This window comes from Diprion similis, chromosome 4 (assembly GCF_021155765.1).
Source record: "Diprion similis isolate iyDipSimi1 chromosome 4, iyDipSimi1.1, whole genome shotgun sequence".
Classification (NCBI taxonomy): Eukaryota; Metazoa; Arthropoda; class Insecta; order Hymenoptera; family Diprionidae; genus Diprion; species Diprion similis.
Genome location: NC_060108.1, coordinates 10,033,886 through 10,056,636, shown reverse-complemented (window position 1 = coordinate 10,056,636; position 22,751 = coordinate 10,033,886). Strand labels below are relative to the sequence as shown.

General features: G+C 36.3%; 1 protein-coding gene across 1 annotated transcript in view; it reads right to left on the bottom strand.

Annotated features, from left to right (window-relative positions):
* Positions 1–22,751, bottom strand: part of LOC124405564 (zwei Ig domain protein zig-8-like) — a 230,116-nt gene that overhangs the window by 77,494 nt on the left and 129,871 nt on the right. Inside the window, exon 2 of the mRNA XM_046880582.1 lies at positions 11,289–11,570. Coding sequence (XP_046736538.1) covers positions 11,289–11,445 — 157 coding nt within the window. The 5' untranslated portion in view covers positions 11,446–11,570. The remainder of the gene's footprint in view (positions 1–11,288; positions 11,571–22,751) is intronic.

Here is a 22,751-nt window from a genome sequence, read left to right as displayed (position 1 = left end):
AAAAATCGCCTCAATTCCCTGTTTTCCTATCTCGTATAAGGTTCTAACACGTTTCAATCCTCGACAATAAAAATTCCAGCTCATTGGTGAGCGTTGCATAATTTCAATTCCTTTGTGCAAATTGTGGGGCAAAATCTACGGCGATGGTTTTAACGTGGGTAAAAAATGTGCTGCATTGCGAGTGAGCATCCACTTCTCTTTTATGTCGGTCCACTGTGGCGACCCTGCTGCCAGAGTTTTCTCGCTTTTACCTTCTGTACGATTACCGAGGCAGACGTTATATCCCGCTAATTGCTGAGGATACGACCGAGGCTTCAAACTTTTCGTGGGCATGTAAGTGTGCTCATTTTTCACCAAACTTTGATTCATTAGTCTATGCATGAAGTGAAAAACTAATTTTCACTTAAATTTAGGACTCGTAGAAGGGAACGGCTCTGTGAATTTTTAATTAATATTTTTCTGCAAAATTAACACGGTAATATTAAATTCATAGCTCGACATCAAATTTCTCTTATCAATTACGTTGAGATTTAATCTTCGTTCAGCGGTCTAACGTCCATTATAATTAAGCCGATCTTATACTTCCACCGTGATGAGCTTCAAAAGATTCTAATCTGAACGGCAATGAATAAGTATAACATGTTAGAAATTTTTAAATTCACATTTGTATAAAGTATAAGAGCGCATTACTCAAAAATGAATAGTACAAAAATAGTTAGACATTATGTACAAAAAGTAAACACATCAAGGCTTAAACGTAGAATCTCATTGTTTTGTTTCCAATATATAACTGTGTAAATAACTGATAACAATATAATACGAAAAATTTTGACCATGTTTGGCCGGAATATTATCGGTTGACGATTATAGCATATTTTTAGTTTGATAATAATCAGCTAGAAGCCATTATAGAACGTTTATTTGTTATTCATTTTTATTCAAGCGTTATTTATTTTAGCAAAGTATTTAAGCGAAAAGAAAATTAGAAAGGTTATAATATTGCGTAGCGAAACTAAAATGAAAGGAAAATGGGATGAAAGAAATGTAAGCCTACGCAGTGAAAAAGGGGGAGAAGAAAAAATAAAAATTTCCCTTTTCACATTCTGCATTTACGGTGGCTCGAGGTGCGTGAAATTATTACACACGTGACGTTATACAAAGGCGGCGTATCCCCGAGGGTGAACAGGGTTACCCCACAGCAGCATAAGGCTGTAAAACAAATACGTCACAGTGTTAATCTTGGAAAAAGAAAGAGTGCCTGTCGTAATTGTGTCCTTGGCCGTAAAATGATGGCTGGAGAGAATTTGTGAAAATTAAATAAAACGCGGGTTTTCGTCACAATATTGTTACACATTCGCAAAGTTTTCAATCTCCTGCTCAATGAATTGGTACATACGTTAAAAAATATATAAACTGTATATAATCAATACATATATATATATACATATATATGAATGTCGAAAAGTTCATGCAAAACCAGTCAGGACCATGAATCTTGAATTTCACATCCGGACCATGCTGCCTCGATGAATACAGTCGAGCTGTGAATGGTTATTCATAGCGAAAATAGAAAATTCTTCTTTTTGCCATTTTCATGTTTCTGTAAGTTCAAATCCTGCCATTCGTATTAATTGGTTTTTGTTATACTGGTGGGTTTTTTCTATCAAAAAGCCTGTTACGAAACTATTTTATCAAAACTGAATAATAATTGAATGTTGTTATGATACATCATCACTGTCTATATCCTAGTTATATTGAAAACTTGTGGCACTTTCACGATTTCTGGATCATTTCTAGATTGAGATCTTAAATTTATTCATTGTAACACGGCGCGAGCACTTCAATCGTTTTGTTTAAAAAATATGAACTTGTTGTATCAAAACAAATTAAGCTTGTTCTCTATTTCATGGTTTGTTGAGTCAAGAGTTCAATGGTCGAAGTAACTAATAAAATTTGTTATTACAAACAAATTTTGCATTAACTGGAAATTACAGTTATTCCAGCGTAAAAACGTATTCTTCGAACGATATCATTTATAATTCCGTCGCCACCAAATTTTGTGGGATTTACTCGAATTTTCATATGGAAAAATACACTCATTTGAATTCTTTTAAAGGATGCTGTTAATTACTTTCAAACTGTATATTACAAAAAAAAATCATCAAGATAAAGCAGTGCAATAAGTAAAGAGCAGATATTAGTGCGATACGTGACGATACTATTCGATAAGCAACAATCAGCAAGTTTATAATATTCAAAGAAAGATGACTGACATGCAATAACAATCTGAGAAATTATTAATAATAGAGAAGATAATAGCATATTCTTCGAATTTAAATCGGAGTTAATTAACGGCAGTTTTACGTAGAAATCTAGATTGCGGTACTCTTGCAGTAGGGAATCGGTTGCAATAATTAGAGGATTAGCTAAAGAAAAGAGAATTAATAATATAAACCAGAAGAAACGATATTAAAGGTACTCTCTACGATTTTGATACCGATACTACAAACTCGATTAATCTACGACCACATTTGCGACATCATGAATTTCGATGCTGGGGTCAACCAACTCACTTATTATAGACGAGGTATGAGCAATAAATCAATGTATGACAAGGTTATTACCAGATATAGAAATTATACGAAAGCGTGTGTGTAAACAAGATGTGGTAAGCGTGAGAAATTCGACGAGAAGTTACGATATTGGACAAGATACTACGATTTCAAGTAAAGAATTGCGGTATTAGATAGAACGAGATTGGCAAATTAGACACAAGAAATGCGATAAAGAAAAGACACCGGAAATTGAGTAAGAGCAATCACAAGATCAAGCGCTAAAGTGCAGAAAGAAAACAAGAAAGTTAAGTTAAGGTATTAATTCTTACTTAAATCATCCGAGGATTAATTACACTTGAGCTTCAAAGTTAACGAATGTTACGATAAAGTTAAGAGAGCGTTAAGAGTCACGAAGTCACTTGCGATAAAGAGAATATTAAGCTATTCGAACTCGAGGTTCGTCGGCTTAACTAGTTAGCTTAGCTCAACATAGGTTGTGACTTGGTTTTTCCGGAACATCGAGGTCATACGTGCCCCGGGAGGGTTTTCGTGGTAGTGCACATCAAGATTTGTGTTAAGTAACTCTTGTAACAGTCTTATCCAACAAAGTGTTACGATATGTTAATTACTTTTGGGGGGTGAGCGCGAAGAAATTGCGATATGAACAAAATAAGAACCACCTTATGGTATACTGATGTTTACGATGAATTTATTCTCTACTTGTTTCAAAGCATGTAGTGTTCATTTTACCTCGTAAACAAATTAGTGCAACTAATTCAATCAGTTACGCCATGCAAGTTTCGGTTAGATCAACAAAGTATGGCGTTTAATCGATGTAGATTTTTTGTTGGCTAAATTCACGTACTTATTTTATTTGAAGTACTCGATTGTTTCTGTCAACGAACATGCGACTTGGAGGAAGAATATATACACTTCAAATGAAACGATATTTAGTTGACTAATTTTCGGAAACACATGAAAGGGTTCACTCGAATTAATACTTCACTCAATTGCGACAAGAGAGGCTTTTGTTGAACCAAGGAATTCGCTTTACTACATCATTTTGAAAAACAAACTAAATCGAAATTGTTGAAATGAAGCTATCGTATTTGGAACAAGTAAGGGATACTGCATTAAAGTAAATGAACTCCGAAAAAATCTATTCTGTTAGTTTCAGAATTTCTTTTGCTCGGTGTGACTTTTCCACAGGGGTCTTGAAAAAATCTAGATATATTGAATGTGTTTGTTTTTCCAGAGACGACGAGAGCGCTGAACAGCGATGTCCTTTTTCGAAAGCTGTTGATTAGAAATCTTGAACGAATTAAAAACGATGGACATCGGCAACAAAAGCTCGTTTACCAAATTTTGTGAAAATTCATTGTGAATTGTAAGAATAATATATTCTTTTAAAGTTACTTTGTAGCTATCTTATATTAATCAGAGTCACGTCAAATCGAAGTATTCAACACCGACCGCATGTGTAAGACTTTCGATTTTACAATGATGGCTAATTGTAAGAATAGGAAAAAGTACATAACGTCACATTCTCTGTCAAAATATGCGATCAAGTACTGAAATAATCAAATACTCACACTCACATTTTTTTCACTTATTCCTGAATTCAAAAAATGACTAACGTACTGTTTGCAGGATCGATGAATTGCCAGGGGTGGCCCGCACCCCGTCGTATCGGCGGTTCACTATCTGAATTATTGAATAACGGAGCGTTGAGTTTGATATCAAAACTCTGACCATTATTCATTCAGATTAATGGCAGAGTTTGCATACTTTGGAGCCTTGTATTATGACTATCAATCCAGCTTTGACTCGTTCTTCGTGAATCATGAGTAACAAGAAAATTCCTGAAAGCTTTGAAAGTTCCGTCAGCCCCGAATCCCAAAAAGGAATAGTCAATGGGTCAAACTGTCAATGTCACTGTTATTCTTATTATTATTATTATTAGAACGCTTTAAAATGAACTGCGCTGCTATCATCAGAAGGGTGAATAAAAAGTTTCCACCCTTACTTCCTGTACCGGAAAATACTTAAGTTTGAGGATCTTGCAAATTCCATGGCAGAGTCGTGAAAAAGAGAGTAGAAGAGAAAACAAATGGGGAAAAGCAACGATCTACAAAGCACTTAATAGAATAAACTTTTCCCGCACTTGTTCGCCTTCTTTCCTCGCGTTACTCGCCATGCCTTTCAAAAGCTTTGGAAATAACGGTAAACAAACTGTGCGCGGACCTTTTGTCAGGCTTGAAAATCGATCAAGGCGAAAGAACGATCAACTTACGCCATTTTCGGTACGAAATAAGCTTGAGCTTGCAACAATGGTTATTGTGCACAGGACGGTTATTGTACACAGAGTAGAAAGCTTTCGCGACAATACACCGAGTGAAAATGTTTTTACGTATAAATTTCTTCCTAAGAATTTCAAGTATTTTTACTTACGGAAGTTTATTTGACGGTTAAGAGGTTGTGGAAAGCAGGTACATCGCAAAAATTTCACGTATTTCTTTCACATAATACGCAGTCCCAGAAAAATGTTAATGATGCTTCACAATACAGATCTTGAATGCTGGCGAAAAAAATTTTTTAGGCTCGTTCTTAATTTTCCATCTCATGATATTTTAATGATATTGAAAATTTTTGAGAAAAAAATTTTCAGTCACTTTTTTTTCTTCATCACAACCTTGACGACAGTGAACATTTTTGTTTCAGAAAAACCCTTTTCTAGATAAACGGAAAATGTTGATAAATGAAATAGGGACGTGAATTTTCGCCTTGCTGAAAATTTGAAATCTTATCTTGGGTAGTTATCCAACTAAACTTTGTCGATCATAAAATTTAGTGACATTTATTCCACGTAATGTGAAAACGAATTCAAAAATCAAGAAGGGAATAGCAAATTTTTAGAATAATCTCTCCAATTTAATTTTCTTTGAATAATCTAAGCAGGGAGTTTGAGGTCGCATCCTTTTTGTTCACTGTTTTAAAAATTCAGAATTGATTGTCAATTAAGTTTCTTACTTCTATTTCTATAAAAAATTAGTCGCACGATAAACGTAGTTTGACGATTGACACGAAGTCATCTTTCAAACTGACATCTAACGTTTTTAAGGTTCCATGCCTCCAAAGAAAATAAAGGAACCCTTATAGAACCACTTTGTTGTCCACCCTTCCGTCTGTCAAGATCATTCTTCTCAGGAACGGGTAGATGTATCAAGTCGAAATTAATACCAAATACTAAGGTTCACGATCCCTTGGAGGTGTAAAAAATTCAAGCTTCCAAGTCAACGCAATCAAAAGATACGGCCATTTATGTCACATATTTCGATACTTGTAAAACTAAAACGTAGAGGCTACTTCCCGTTGACCTAAAATCAAGAAATTTGGAGAAAAGCAAGGTCTTACAGCACAAGAAAGGGGAAAAGTCAGAAAATAGTTAATCTGCAACAACAACGACGACGACGACAACTACAACAACAACAAAAAAAACATTGACAGGCCGAGATCTTGAACCCCAAGTTTAATTTAAGAATTAATTTGTTTAATAAATTAATTTGCCTATGTATCACTTAAAAAAAAATGATAATAATTAAGTTCGTACGGAATCCTTAGGGCGCGGGCCCTACTTGCACTTGTCTATTTTTTTTCTTCAGTTTCGCACTTTAGTTTACGAAAACTCGTTGTGATGCGTGCCTTGGGGATAGACGTCGTTACCTACAGGTTTGCCCTCGTATCAACTTAAGCGGCGATTTGAATACTGACGAGCACCCGAGCGTAAGGTTCAAGCGACATTCTGCATGTTAGCTAACCCACCTTTACTTATTCACTCCGGAATTATGATTGAGCTCATGATCTGACGTTACCGCACATTGTAACGATTCAAATGAGCCCGTCTGAAATCGAAACCAGTGTTCAGTTGAGATTCACTCTAAGTGTCCATCACGTGGTTTTCGCCTCTCTCTCTCTGCTAAGCTCTCTTTGAAGTATGACGTGCTGAATCGTCTTTCAATAAAATCTCTTGCTAAAGAATAATGTGAATAAGAACTATCAGAATTTTTTAATATAAAGTTTATACACGAAGAATCTATGAGCTCAAAATAAAAGGTGAAGTGATATCTTGAAATGTTATCGTGTCCCTTCGGAAACGTAACACCTTTAGGTGTAAACGTCTTAAACGAACCTGTTGCCATTGGAGAACGTCGATAGAGGAGTATCACAAAATTAAGCCAGTTAACTTTCACTGTGAAATATAAATTAAAGAGAGACTTTTTGTAAATAAACGACATATATCACAAACAATTTAAATTAAGTAAAGACCATTTACATCGACAAATTAAATTAACCAATGATGATTTATATCATACGTTTTAAACGAAGAAGGATGATTTATTTATATAAGTATAACTGAAGGAAAGTGATTTACGTATACATTTTCAACGTTACATGCATATTTTGTTAATATATTATCGATATTTTGTGTGAGTAAACGATTGAATGAATAATCGGATGAATGTTTGTACAATTTTATGTAAGAACTATTGCTTCAAATTTAAAGATGTCATATAGAACAAAATTCTTGACTGATTCCAGTTTTAATTATTTGCACTTTTGGACTGATGTAACTACGGGTTTGTTTCTACGCGACATATTAAGCCACTTTATAATTTCATAAATGTCTTGGATGTTGTACCAACTAAGAGGAACTAACATGCGTTGCATTCTTGGAATTTGAGTCAATTCTAGAGGATAAATTCATTAGTTAATTTCGTTTTATGTTGCAGACATTTAAAAAAATGTGAATTCCATTAGCTTGAAACTTTCAAATTCATTCAGGGAAAATGACGTTAATTTACTCTTCACGTTTAATCATTGAAAATAATTTATTTCTTCTGTAAAATATTGTATGTAATTCTTTTTGCAATGTGGAATAATAATAATACTAGACGTGAGTCCAGGCGTGGAGCGAAAAGTTTCACAAGATAACTCAACTAGTCTTTTCGTCATTTTTTTCATCACTCAAAATTAATATTCTTGAATTGAAGGAAATTATAGTTTCAAAATGGAACAAGAAGTGTAACTGTTTTATACGAAATAATATATTCTCTGCTTATAACACATCCCGCATAAAGAGAAAAAAAAATAAGAATTTCAATTTGCGTCAAAAACTCTCAAATGTGTCCTTGTCAAAGCTTATTTCAGAGATTCAATATCACAACTCGTAAGGAAGTATTAAAGTAAAATAATGGACATAAATTTTTTTGCAAAGACCTGCTAACGTAATATTGTAGAATGATTCCTCGTTATTTTTCACCCTCATTGAGCCACTCTGGAATGATACTCTAAACAAAAAAGTAACCGTGAAAAATGTGTATTTTCGAACCTTTCCCTCCCTTCGATAAATCCACCAATTTCTTCTTGTCAAGCTTTGACGAATATTGCAATGTTTGTGAATTCCAACAAGATATAAGATAACAAGGTAAATTACTGTAAATGAAAAAGACGATGCGCCTGGTTTCTTTATAACAAGCAGACAAATCTGAGGACTCTAGAATATCCGGGTTTATCAAGATTTTACAAATTTAGCTTAAAATTTCCTGTGCGACATAAATCCTTTTCAGGATTAGAAAATTTGAACTATGTGTCATAAGTGAAACGAATCGATAGCAAGTAGAAGCTTGGGAGATTTTACTTTGCAGGAACTTGTCGAGTCGTCAAGTAACTTTTCCAACTGCAGTAAACGTACTTCAAACTGCCGGATGTTGGTCCAAATTTTGGAGACATGGGACGGATTCTCTACTTTCAAGCATTTATGTCACAAGGAATCAATAATACGTCTCAAGACTCGGCGTGTGTGAATCTTGGGTTGCGTTTGCCTTAAAACAGCTGTTTTGAACGCTGAGAGCTTCGAATCTGAAGTAGAGCAAATACATTATTTGAATTTGACCATGGTAGTCAGCTTTTTACGTACTCATAATGCACTGCAGTTTCAAGTTTTGTGTAAATAAATTGACGTCGTGGGCATGAAATCTGCGGACGGTAGCGATATTTGCTAAATATATTTAAAGCGCGAAGAGTTTATTTATTTTAGCAGAGAGATATCGCATTCGTTCCTGTCACGGCAACAAGAACGGTATCTATAACTAAACTTGAACCATTTCTCTTAATAAAATATGATTCAACGTCGTGCTTGATGAGCCCCGCGGCATTTCACGTCAACTGCAACGCTCGTGAACTTTTCGTACCGTATAGGAATACGTGGTTAGTTGTTCCACTTTTATTTATGTATGCAGAATCAGTAGAGAGACGGCAAAGAGACAATAGCTGCGTCCTGCGGTCTTATGGATGTATAAAAACATGTACAATAATTGCATATAATGTCTAATATAAAACGTGTGTGATGTGAAGTGAGAGACGAAAGAAGCAGAATAACGGGCATTAAAGCGAGCTTCAGCTTTCAGAAAATGGACATCGACAAATCATCTTTAGCAAAATAATGCGTTGATCGTAAGGTTTTAAGTTGATCGTTGATTTGATGTCAATTGTCCGAGTTTTGAATTGTTGAAAACGAAATCTCATTGTATTATATTTATATACATATGGGGCATTCCAGCTGAACTCGACTCACTTTTGACCTCGCTTTCGAATTCAGTTTTCAATTTTTTTCACAATTCTACCAGCCCACAAGAAGACTCTCTATTTTTGCAGATTTTTTAAAGCAAACGGTTTCGAGTTATAATATTTAAAAAAATGGCTTTTTCAAAAAAATAACATTTTTCAAGAGGACGTAGCTCAAAAACGTAAGGTTTAACAATAATTGTAAAATAAAATACTCAGTTCAATTCAAAGTTTCCGTGAAGAAAATGGTGAAAAAATCTACAACCTCCCCAAATGTGACTTTCTGTTACAAGGCCTTACAAATTACAGAAAATCTCAACATAAACTGTAGAAATGTAAAGTACTTACAATATTTTTAATCGTGTAATAAATCAGCTTTAATATTTTATACGATACCATGGCAATCTACATGGTAATAATAGAACCATAACGTTATTGACGTCTGATGAATTCACAATCATGCGTTTAAAATTTTATTTAATAGTTTGACTCCATCTCTTTGAGAAAGTTGGATCCTTCATTGATCAGGCTAACGAATAACTCTGACCATTACGAAAACTGCAATACTTCGTTCAAGATTGATAATTTGTTCATTTCTGTCAATGACTCTCATTAAATGTAGATGTTAAACAGACTGAGAAAAGATACAAAAAGCGTGAACCTCCCACTCCTGGCACCAATTTTTTTAGTTGTTTATAAAATAAACTATTCCGAAAAACATAATCGTGTGACTAAGCCTGTATTCTCTTCATTTGTTACAGAGTTGACTCTTACTTGTCTCCTTGAATTCTTGGATCACACTGCCACGTTACTGGCCCACATCCTTTGTATCCACAGTTGATTGGGGTTTAGCGTGCAGCTGACAGAGGTCTTATGGTTTCATTGTTTATTCGCTTCAGGCTTGGTTAATAAATTAATACGTCAAGTTATCCCCGGCTGAATTGCTCCCCTTGTTTGACGTGTGTAAGACGTCGAGCAGGTTATAGTTACCTTCGCTTCGGGTAAAACATGTTACACTGATATGCTCGACGAACAGTACACGAGACTACATTTCGTTTATTTCCACACATAATACGCAGACCTCAAGTTGTGCACATCAATTTCTCGCAGTTCTTTCCTCAACTAGTCGTTGATCATGTACAAAAGAATTACGACGCTTGTAGGGTCCCTGTAGCGAAGTACGTCTAATGTAGTACTTATTTTCTGCACTATGATCGATATTCATTTCCATTTTGCATTTTCTTACTATTCTTAAGTGAAAATTGACGTTTATCCCAAAAAACGAAAATTTATTGTGTTATAATAACTTGATCAATTGAATATCTGTGAAAATTCGTCTCCACAATTGGCGTTGGATGCAGTGAATTTGGTTACCTTAGAAAATCTATCTTTTAAAATTTTTTACACTCGTGTTTCGATAACTTCTGAAAATGTATTCATTATCATTATTCGTCATCCCCTGGGGGGAAAGATAGATCATGCATTTGATTACAACGACCAAAAGAAGGAAGTTACAAAGACTTAAAAATTTAAATTCTGAATCGAAATTGACCAGTGGATTACGTTGATTTAGGATTTTATAAGTGATAAAAAAAATTAGTTTGGTCCAAATTTTCAGCGGTATCATCTGTAATGGGAGATATATGGTGGGACTGGGGCGATAGGGCGCAGACCGAAGGTTAATTTGTCCCGCGACTGAATTGCGCCGTTACCAAGACCTTTTGGTCCGCGAATATTTGGTACAGTTTTGTTGCAGGCTGGCATAAAGAGTATACTTCACGACGTGTCCTAGGCAAGGATCTGACAAGGGTCTCGATCTTGAAGATTGACTATGCCGCTGGACTAAACCGTCTGAGAGGCGGAATTATTGACTTGTTCATGTTTTCCCTGAATATCCTTGGCGGTAAAAGGCGAAAGCAAAATGAAAGAAAAGAGGATGATACAAAAACTGAAGTTCACCATGACGAGAAACTGCTAATAATAAACTCGATCTGTTGCTTATATCCCCACGTGAAATATCTACTAGAGGAATAGATGAGATTCTGGAAACTTTGTCTCATTATAAAAATAACTTGTTTGAATTATTTTACTTGAAACATGACCACTTGCCTTGAAAGTAGGATCCGTTCCTCGGTTTCCTGGTAGTGGACCTTTCGTGGAGATGAGCGGAGAGATTATCGAACTGATGGTTTTGGTTCGCTATGACGATGGAGAGGGTGGCCACCAGGAGAAGAAACCACGGCTCCCACGTCCCGGGTCCCAGCATCGTCCGCTGGCTGTCGCATCCCCCGAAATTTTCTATCGGCTTCGGTATTACCGTTAATCACAGATCGAGCCGGCCTAGCGAGATTGTACGGGGATTCGATAAATTTAATGCTTCCGCTTCACAAACTGGAAATGAAAAAAGTTAGATGGGTTTTGTTAATTTGAAAAATCTTGATTCCTAAAGAAATACTGGCATTCTTTTATCTGATTTTTTTTTTCTTTTGGGAGTAATTTTTTCATTATACTGACGGTCAAAACGTGTATGTATATGTGAGCAAAATAATGCGGAAACAATAGAGAATTAGCAAATAGTTCCCTAAACCAAAGGATTTAAAAGGATTGGCAATAATTGAAGTGAATTAAGTGGAAAGGACTTATCATTAACACTGGAAATGAGGACAGTTGTGGAATTCAAAAAAGAAGAATGAATAGAAAAAGCATTCGTTGGTGTGACACAAATGAAATCAAGGTAAATCATTTCGGTCAACTATCAAGTAATTTGATGAATCATCGATTAAAAAAAAAAACAAGACTTGCAATTTGTCTAAAAAAACAACCGTTTTTTTCACATTACATTTATTTTGTATAGTTTACGTATTCTACACTTGCAAGACTGGAAGGTAAATGAAGCTACTGACTCGACTGCGTTTCTTTTTATCTTTTTATCACTTTTCCAAGGCAATATAGGCAAAGTATTAGATTCGGTCAGAAATATTCTTTTTTTTTAAATTTCCATGAATCTGCTTTTGCAGACCTCTGAATCTGAAATCCACACGACTTCACATTCAACTAATAAGAGTGAGAAATTGCCATGTCTCATTTATTTATTTTTTTCATGAAAATATGCTTTTATCGTGGTTATAAAATTCAAAATTTCTATTTTCGACAAGCTCCCGTATAGATATTAATCGGAAACAGCTTGATGAGAAAATTTGAAATTTATCCAATTTGAGAATCGAATGATGGGCACTAAAAATTGCGGTGTCCTGTTTTCTGTGATCGTATACTTCTGTAGAAGAATGTTCACGAAACTTGAAGAATTCCGATACAGTTCATAGGACCATTATAGAACATTTTATACAAATTTCTTTGAAATGAATAAAATAATGGAACAGGGAACAATTTCATTAAAAAAGTGGAACCATTTTATGAGAAAAGAGTATATTAATAATAAAAGATTTGATAGTACTTCGAAAAGTACTGTAAAAAATGCTGTATTTGCAACAATACATATGTTGGTACAAAAGGCATTCTGAGATTGCCTTAGTAAAATTTTGAAAGGGTTCCGCTTAAATTAGGTGAAAATGATCGGAAGAAATCAGAAAATGATGAATCTGTCAAAGGCGATGTGTATTCGAAATACGTTGTCTTCTTTTGAGGTTTGGAGTATTACTGTTTTTACAACAATGTTGGTTGACGAGCAACCGTGAATAACGAAACAGGTGATATAACAGCTGACTCAAACTATAGGAAACTCCTAATAATTTGGAAGTGAGAAGTCCCTACCTCTTTTTAACGTGGTTTTCATTGCAGTAAGACGATATTTTCTTGTTAGACTCTTCGATCAAGTACCTAGTATTTTTAGGTAGCAAGCCTCGAGCATGATTCTGCTGTTATAATTAACTCTTATAACCGCAAGTCCCGAGCTACCGTAATTAACCCGGTTGTTGGCGGAAATTTCAAAAGTTCGGCCGTGACTTAAAGAGTGATTAAGCGGGCTTCGTGGTCGGTAGGTATATGCAAACCACGGCTTCTGCAGACCTTCGCCTGCTTTGGCTAGTGTGAGTGAGTGTACCGTGGGGTGAAATTGAGTTTAAACTACCTTGCGTGGAATGTAACGTACAATTGCAGGGATTGCGAAAAGAAAAGTTATTTTTTTTACTCGATTTCGCTTCGAGTTTACTATGGAAACGAAATTTTCTTTTCTAACGTTAATTAAATCGGTAGACGGGAAAGAAAATTACTGTTAGCAAACTGATGAAATGGTCCAGTTTTCTGTTGAAGTTAATATAGTTTTTTATTGAAGTTACTGCAGAAATTGCCTGAGTTACTAGATCGACAGTCTAATTCATCGTGGAGAAAATTTGTCATTACAAAGCTTTTAGTGATGTAAACAACAACAGTGCGTCAGTCTCGAAAGTAATAAATGCAACCATCTTTTTTCTCTGAGTAGAAGTCTAGCCGAATAAAAATAAACTGAACCAACTTGTCTTCGGGAAAGAATTCTACAAAAACAAAAATACGGGTGTGAATAAAACTTACGCGCGGAATTGAACTACGATTTATGAACAAGGTAAATCAATGTTTACATACTCTAAAGTACGCGAGCTTCCGACATGCCTCAAGCTTCAAGCGTTGAACTAAATATTAAATTTTTATTTGAAAATTCTAATATATCCCTCAAAAATCCTGGAATTCTTAGCTTTCTCATAGGTATACTACACTTTGAATTTTTTACTTCATTATTACTCGAAGTAACGAAAGATTGAGAAGCATTTAATCATTTCACGGATTTAGAATAATTTTGAACTAGTTTAGTTTGAAAAATATGCCTACGTTTCGGTTTATTTCAGTTTTACGTCACACGTTTTTCGAAAAGTGTATCCTCACATCAACATATATTGTGCATTTTAACTTCATCCAAAATAAACTTCAAACGGACACACTGATTAGTAAATACTAAACGGAAATAGATAAATTATTGCTTATTCAACGCGAAATATTTTCCAGAACGTCACCTGAATTGCTGACAGTGGTCGAATGTAGAACTTTTGATGTTAAAGGGGGGGGGGGGGGGGGGGGGGGGGGGGGGGGTTCAGCGTAAAAAAACACTTTTTTTGTGAATTTTTTTTTGAAATTATGGATCGAGCAAATTCATTGAGACCTTTTGTACATTATTAAGCACACTTTTAACAATATTCTGTAATTTTTTCATGCAGGAATATTGCAAAACAAGCCGGTAACAGAGCTTGCCCCAGAACGTCTTAGAAGAAGAACCATTTGCGGTGTTCACTATATCTCGGTCGGAAATTATCTGAAATCAAAATCCATTGAAATTTAGTCAAAGTATTATCAAATCCTCCCCCAACGTTCTACGTTTATTTTTTTTTTTTCCATTTAAAAATTTGTGGTGGCCGTCTAAAGTGTAAACTGCTATTTTCCACAAAAAATTCCGCCATTTTGTGGGTGGGAAACCCCTTTAATGTTGAAAAAAAATTTTTAACTAAACGTTGGGGGGAGGTATTTTATATGTAGAAAATGTGTACCAAGTTTGGAATGAATCGGTCAAGTAGTTTGTAAATGGCAGTGAACACGGACTTTGAAAAAGTAGTTTTGAGAAAAACGTGTTTAAAGTTTATTGAGCTAAAAAAGTGAAAAAAAAGCTCTGTCACTGGCTTGTTTTGCAATATTCCCACATGAAAATATTACAGAATATTGTTAAAAGTATGCTTAATAATGTACAAAAGGTTTTAATAAATTTGCTCAATCCATACTTTCAAAAAAAATTCACGAAAAAAGTGTTTTTTTTTACGCTGAATACCCTTACCCCCCCTTCAAATGTTTTGCTCAGATCAACTTAAAATTTTGAGAATATATTCTTGAAATGTTTAACAATAAAAAAAGACAACAAAAAAAATTCGATTTTTCGAAAGTGTAAAACCCCCCCCCCCCCCCCCCCCCCCCCCCCCCCTTAAGGGCATCTGACGATGAACCTATGAAATTTTTTATTCTTGCTATTGAGTTTAAGTTACGACAATTCATAAAAAAATAGATTAGGGAGTAAACGTCGTTATTGCTTGACTTGACAGCTGATTCTGAGTCATTTTTCTTTTCAAAAGCAGTAGAGGTTTTAATATCATACGACTCGTACATACCTGCTTGCAAATTGCTTAAGTACTTTAAGTGACAGGGCGTGAAACGCCGACAGTCACTCAAAAATAGAATCGTCAAATAATTTGAACAATTATAAGGATTTCACACGGCTTCAGAGCTGTGGCGGCCAAATGTGCACTTGTAAACACGCAATTTTCCTTCTCTTTTTATAATTTCTGTACATGATTTGTGAAGATTTTTCCTTTCATTGTTTCAATCCACATAGCTTTTCCTTATAGACGAAATTCTAATGTCAAAATCTTGACCAATCCTGAAAATCCACGTAGCAGAATAGTTAACCTATCCACAAACCAAAACAAACTCCCCCTCTTCAGAAAACTAATAGAAAGTCAGTCTTCCGGCAACTCTTCAGAGTGAAACATCAAAAAGCTCTTTGAGCAGGAATTCGATTCGTTTACTTATACAAGTCTCTACACGTAACAAATTCGAACATAACTACTGAGACGTTTCGATTAGAAATTGTATTTGAGTTTTAACTCTGCCGCGGATCCAGTATATAGTAATATTATTTCAGACATCATTTCTGGTAAAATAATTGGTTCTTGACTTCAGTTTCATGAATAAAGTAGGATCTTAGATATGAAGGTCAGCGTTGTCGTAAAACAAAAATCTTTGTTAACGTTTCGGCCAGAGATACGGGCCCTCCTTAGAATGAAAATAATACATTCGAAGCTGTTCAGAATCGGTACAAATAATTACAATGATATAAAAACCGAATTAAATATAAGAAAAAATCCAGGCAGATATAACAAGCAGAAGATTTTTTTTTGTAGTTACCTTCAGTACAACGTAGCGATTCATGTGCACTCTGCAAAACAGGTTTAAATTTTTAAGTATAAAAATAATAATTATTATTTACATGTGTCTTTGTGTCAAAAAATTTTCTAACCTCACTTCAACCCACGAGTTGGCTTGCTCTTTTGCCATGTCGCACCAAGATTTTGGCTAATGAAATGTCTAATCAACGCCTAGTTGTAACAAACATATAGATAATAATTACTGTTTTTCCATTTAAAAATTTAAACCTGTTTTCTAAAGTGCACATGAATCACTACGTTGCACAGGAGGTAACTACAACAAATTTTTTTTTTTCAGAATGTTATCTTCCCTTATTTTTCTTACGTTGAATTCTCTTTGAATATCATTGTTATTCCTTGTACCGATTCTGTACAGGTTCAAATATACTATTCTCGTTCTGAGGAGAATCCTAATCTCGGGCCGAAACACGTTAACAGAGATTTTTGTTTTATGACAACGCTGACCTTCATTTCCAAGATCTTACCTTATTCATTGTATCTAGTGTTAAACAGTGTTAAAAAATGTGTCTTTAAGAAAGTTTTCGTTGATATCTTATTATTAGTGCTAAAAATTTGTTAATAATGAAGAATCTTTTCTGAACCAGTCACATTAAGACGGTGTCGGCGTGTGACGCTACATTCAACGGAAAGGTAACTAAAACACGAAATTCTGCTTCAATCGTTCGTCTGTCTTATTGAAAGTAAGTAAGTTTCTTTTTCTTATTCAGAATCTCAAGTTTTTTAGATTAAAGATGTGAAGCACAATTCGAACAAAATCATGTACAAACTCTTCGGTTGGCTTCATTAATCATGTATCGAAATTGTTGAGTTAAACTCTCTCTTATTTATATAAGCAGTAGAAGTTCGGGTATTACGATTAGCCTTTTAGGTCGAGGATACTGTTTATAAATTAGGGATGAAAGGGCGCGGAAGCTCTCGTTTATGAACGAGGAATTAATTCCGTAGAGATTTTCGGGTAAAGTATTTGCAACTATTATGCGTATATTTGTGTGTGTGTGTGTGTGTCAGAGACAGAGAGGAATCATTTATTCATCCTAGGTCCCTTCTGACTCATGTTCCTTCTTGGTCAGGCAATCAATACATATCAGCATCACGATAATTCAACTGCGTGCATATTGGGCGTGATTAGGAAAAACTTGGATAGCCTAAACTAAACAGTGCAAAATAAGGTAAATGTAAAACTGAAATAAAATATAATGTTGAAACACACAATAATATTTTCGCCCAATAATTATACATTAAATCTAGTCCAAGTCGCTTGGCAGCTGTGACCAATTTTTCGCAAGTCCATCGAACTAACACCCTGTATTTGAAGGCGTTTACCAATTCTGTCTTTCGAATTGGTTGGATGAGTGTATTCCAAAGATGCTTAATGGTCACTTCCTATCAGCGCTCACGAATTGCCACTGAGTAATTAGGACTATAGAGATCGAGATTTGATGTGCGTGTGGCATAGTGGGCCGTTTGCGTCCTGTACCTAAGTCTACAGCTTAGATAAATTGACCCTACTCCCAAAAGCAGCGAATACAGAAAAATAAGTGCTAGGTCTCAAATTAGATTTTTGACACACAATAAGTTCAGTTGTTTGTAGGTAGGAGTGTTGTGTTGTTATGTTCAAAGGCAACCCTCACAAAAAAACCTTTAGCTTGGGCGTATATTCGTACTCTTAACATTTTTCTGCAGGAATTTAGTATTATTATCTATGAGTTGGTGCTACGAATTCACCCCTAAGTTGAGGGTCTTTCTATAAGGGAGGAGTTTCAGTTACAAAGTGCGTGGGCACGTTCATACATCTCTGTAGTTTATATACGGGGTCGGTTGTTAGATCAGTAAAGCATAGAGCCATAGTCGGAGAACAAAAAAGTTCAACGACTTTTTAAACAGTAATTGAGTCGTAGACGGTAAAAGTTCAGGGATCTTCTTCAACCAATACGATGCTGTATACTTTCATTTCATAGATTCGTGCACTGCTTTCGCTATGAAAGTGTCAGATTCGTGGTAACCTCTAAATCAGTAATGGTTTCCTTGTATTGGGGTAATGACACATCAACTACAACCAGTGGAATATCTGCTGCTGACAACCTACCTAGAACCCGCAAAAAGGATAGCCTGAGTCTTGAAAACATTAAAAGATAGCCCATTCTCAGTTGTCCACCTTCAAATCCTACCAATATCGTGGCTGAGTAGATCAATAGGTGATGAAAGATCTTTAGGCTTGCAGTGAATGTAGACCAGGAAATCGTGACCACACGAGTGATACTTACAGTGATGTAGACATAATGGAAAACCATTAATAAGTAAAGAAAATAAAAGTGGGCTGAGATCGGAGCTTTGTGGAATCCCACACATCTTTTCACATGCAGGTGGATTGGGTCCCTGCTGACTATAGTGACTAACAAGTGAAGACGAGAAAACAGGAAAATAGAAAATAAACAGAGAAATAGGACCTGGACGTTATCAATTATAGAAAATTGAACTACGAAAACAGTGACTGAGAAGTGATGATCAACTGTAGTGAAGATGAGATTTTGGTAGTAAGAAGATGTTACCCGCAACCCCCCTGGCGCGCTGCCGCCATGCTAAGGCTGGGCCTGCAGATATCGGCAGTAGCCTGGCTCCGCACCGGCTGAGGAAATAAGAGTGCGCGCGGGCCGGTTAAAATACAAAACTACCACAACTTATACACGGTGTAAATGCTCGCGCACCCGCTTGCGCAGCCCACTCAGCCGATCGGCCTCTCTTCATGGCCCGCGCTCGTCCACAAGATACCGACTGGCGACCGAGATCGACAGCCAGGGTTGCCAGATTTGGCTACTTTGCAGATTGCTTTGGCGCCCGAATTTTTGATTTGGTGACTGATGATATTTTGGCTACTTTGCCGATTTAGCGATAATTTGGCTACTTTGCGCTTGAGCGATATTTAGCTATTTTGCCTCTTAAAAGAATGTTTAATAAAAAAAATGAATAAAGTGCAAGTATCAACAAAATATAATAGACTTCAGTATACCCGCGAGAATTGTTGTCTTAATGAGACATATAATAAAATAAATTGAAATTCGCTTCCTGTAAGTTAATTATTTATTGTTTAAGTGAATTTGTGTTAAGGCAAATTTGCTTATATTTTATATTTCTATTCACACACTTATTCATACAAACAAAAGTCAATAGTTTGAAACGATTGTTAAGTTTTACAATACTCAAATAGGATATAACACAAATCCTTTACCCTGATATGAATAGCAATTAGATAGAAGACTTATCTTTTAAAACTATTCGTGGTTGAGTCGGTCACGTTCATGTTCACATTTACATTTTCTTTTTTTTTTTTAAATTCCCAACAGGGTTCGTCAATCTTATATTTGTCAATCAATAAATAATCAGTCAGAGTATGTACTATTAAAACTTGAACGAAGCGCTTGACTAAGCGAATGACTGAAATCCTTACATTTGAACATCTGGTGACCGACTGACTAGCTGAGCGTACTCACCGCTCAGCTAAGCCTCATATTGTCTCTCTGTTGTGTGTACATATCGTTACAATGCCGTGTTCACGAGCTAATAAATTAACTTCTTTTATTTATTATGGTTATGATACATACTGACAAATCCGTTTAGTATATACATTAATGGGTCACAAACTCCAGTTTCCCAATATTTTTTGAGATGGTCAACATTTTGGAGAAAACTAAACTCAGTTCGAGTGTACAATTAATACATGCATTCGAATGCAATTTGATTTCGTCCGAAACGTCATCCATATTTCCAAGAAAATAGGGAAAGCGCAGTTCTTACCTGTTGAGCCGCTCCGTAAGTGTGTCTGTGACATACCGACGGAAGATCCAGGTAGAGAGACAAAAAGGTAGCGGCATAGATTTAACGACGAAGTGAAAGAGAGAGAGTGAGAGCGACTAGAAACTTGTTAGAGGCTAACTGATGGCGATTTTTGACGATTTCAGAGGTCTCTGAAGTTGGCGATTTTTGGCTATTTCGAGGACCTCTAGTGGCGACTTGAGGTTGGGAATATCTGGCAGCCCTGATCGACACATTTGACCGTTGACTACCGATGCCACAGCGCTTGGATTCTGTGACCTACCTGCTCAATAAAACGGCTTACAGCACAAAACCGTCCTTTTAAGGATTTGTCTTCTTTTCGTCTTTCCTCCTTCTTGTTTCTCCTTTCTCTACCTCTATCCTTCATTATCATTCTCTCTCTCCCTCTCTCTCTCTCTCTCGCTCTCTCGTTCGCTCTATTCTCCTCTCATTCGTCATCCGACATCCCGTGTCCGTGCCTCACTAACTCACTCGCGGTACGATGCCCCCGACGTCCCCACCCTTGCCCCGGACCAGAGGATGGCCCTGTGTTGGGTAAGGGAGTAAGCTGCCCGGGTAACATGGCAATCCCGGCTCCGTAAGATCGAACTACCTTCTGACCCACCAGCCAGGCCCCGTCGATATCACCGGATTTGCCTCCGAGTACGGTACCGGGAGCCAAACCTCGAGAACTGGTCCTCGCCAGCACCTCGGAACCCGCCGAGAAGGAACACGCCAAGGAGGAGAACGCAGCCCCCGAGACCGAGGATGTCACCCGGATAACCAGTCGGCCCATTCTCCGAAACGCTTACGCGGGGATCCAGTGACCTGCGACGCACCTAGTCGCCCCGCGCCGATCGACCCTCCATCCTATCGCGATTACCTCCTGTCCCCCACGTCGCAATCCTCTTTCTCCTCCTCCTTTACGACGACAGCCATCATTATCCTCGTCCCCGAAAAACGTCGCCGTCTATAATTTATCCCCCTCTCTCTTTCCATCCCACCCTCTTTCTATCCCTCTCTTTACCCCCCCCCCCCCCAGCCATACATTCTAGCGTGTGACAAAGACATTGGCAAAAGATCACTCTAAAGGCGGGTAACAATTGCATCTTGTGACGTTTGGTCAACCCATCAAATAAAACAAAAATTAGATTATTAAACAAAAATGTATTAGCAATTGTGAAAAATATTAATGCAATTATTTATTTATTCGAGTGTCGAAAGACATACATGTAATCACGAATATAGTATAAGATTAGACTACCTACTCGGTGCAAGCCTACAATCCTGACCTGATAGTCTAAATTAAAATCAATAAATAAAACTATGTAAAGAAAATAAACATAACTTTCAATTAGAAATTCTCAGAAAAGAATAAGGAAGAATAAAACAGCAAACATCAAAAGGTAATCGGTAAAATAAACGTTAAAGTGTCAAGCGGTTCGGAGACGCGATATATATATATACCGAGAGTATCTCTAGAAACTCTACAAGAACTGCGCATGCACCAAGTAATTCAATCTCATTGGTCGGTGAAATCGCCTCACGACGTTATTTCGTAAGCTAACCAAGGCTACCAACGTACACAAAATGTAACAAGGCTGTGAATCTCTCGCGCGCGAAGTAGCGCATTCAGATTATGTTAATATGAATTGTCTAAGAATAGTGTCATTCAGCAATACCATGGTCGATATCAGAAGATATTTAATCGGCACAATAAAGGCGTCAATGGAAAAACAAATACCAAAAGCCTCAGAATATGGATTAGTATTTTATTCAAAAGAAGAAATCTGAAATTAAAAGTAAAACGTCATTAACGGGTGGGAGACTAGATAAACTGAGACAGGTAAGTAAAAATATTGTTCATTTTAAACAGATTCATTTACATAAAATAAGAAGTAAATGGATTCGTGCAACGCGGTAGAAGGTAGCTGAGGCGAGTGAGGCGTAGATTTGTTACAGCGCAGTGCTCCGGAAGCCAGTGATCAGTGCCGATAAACATAAAATAAATAAATAGAATCAGTAACAAGGGTTAAGAAAAACGGTGTATTTTAAACACACAGCTTAGGAGTACAAAAAGTAGCGATTCGTTTTTCTATCGCCATTTATTGAAAATTAGTGGTATCCAAAACTATTAGAATCTCCTGTCTGATAATAATATCTTCTAATATTTTCAGGTAGGCAACAAGCCATCATCGAAGCGAGACTAAAGTTGCCAGGCATCGCAGCATGTTAGTAAATTTCTAATTCTCTGATCTTTGAGTATTACAATATTTTCACAGATGTTCAATGATAAAATTCGTCTTTTTCGGCAGACTCAAAGCTTCCAGTTTGGTTAATAGGAGGAAAATCATACCTTATCTGATAGTCAAAACGTTTTGGTGGTAAGGACCCTACTTTTTCGTTTGGTGCCACCATTCCAACCATCGAACCTGGTTGTTTCATTGTTCCATTAGACAATAGGTAAGCGACGGAATTTCTTCAGATCATCGCCACCTTCTGAACATCAGTCGAGGCAAAATTGAAGAGCATGACACGCTATAGATCATGGTCTGAATATTCGATCATTTTAGACTGATCGAGCCAACAGTAATAAGTTTGTTATTCAACCGTTGCTGTTAAGTAATTTTTCAGAGGAATCATTCCGTGCACCATTGCAATCCAAACAGTATTATTGGCCTGCAGTATTTTCCATATTTTATCCCCCTCAGTTTTGAAATTTTATTTCTTACTCTCTTGGTATTCAATTCAGATGAATAGTGTTTCGAGTCTTGCATCAGATTCT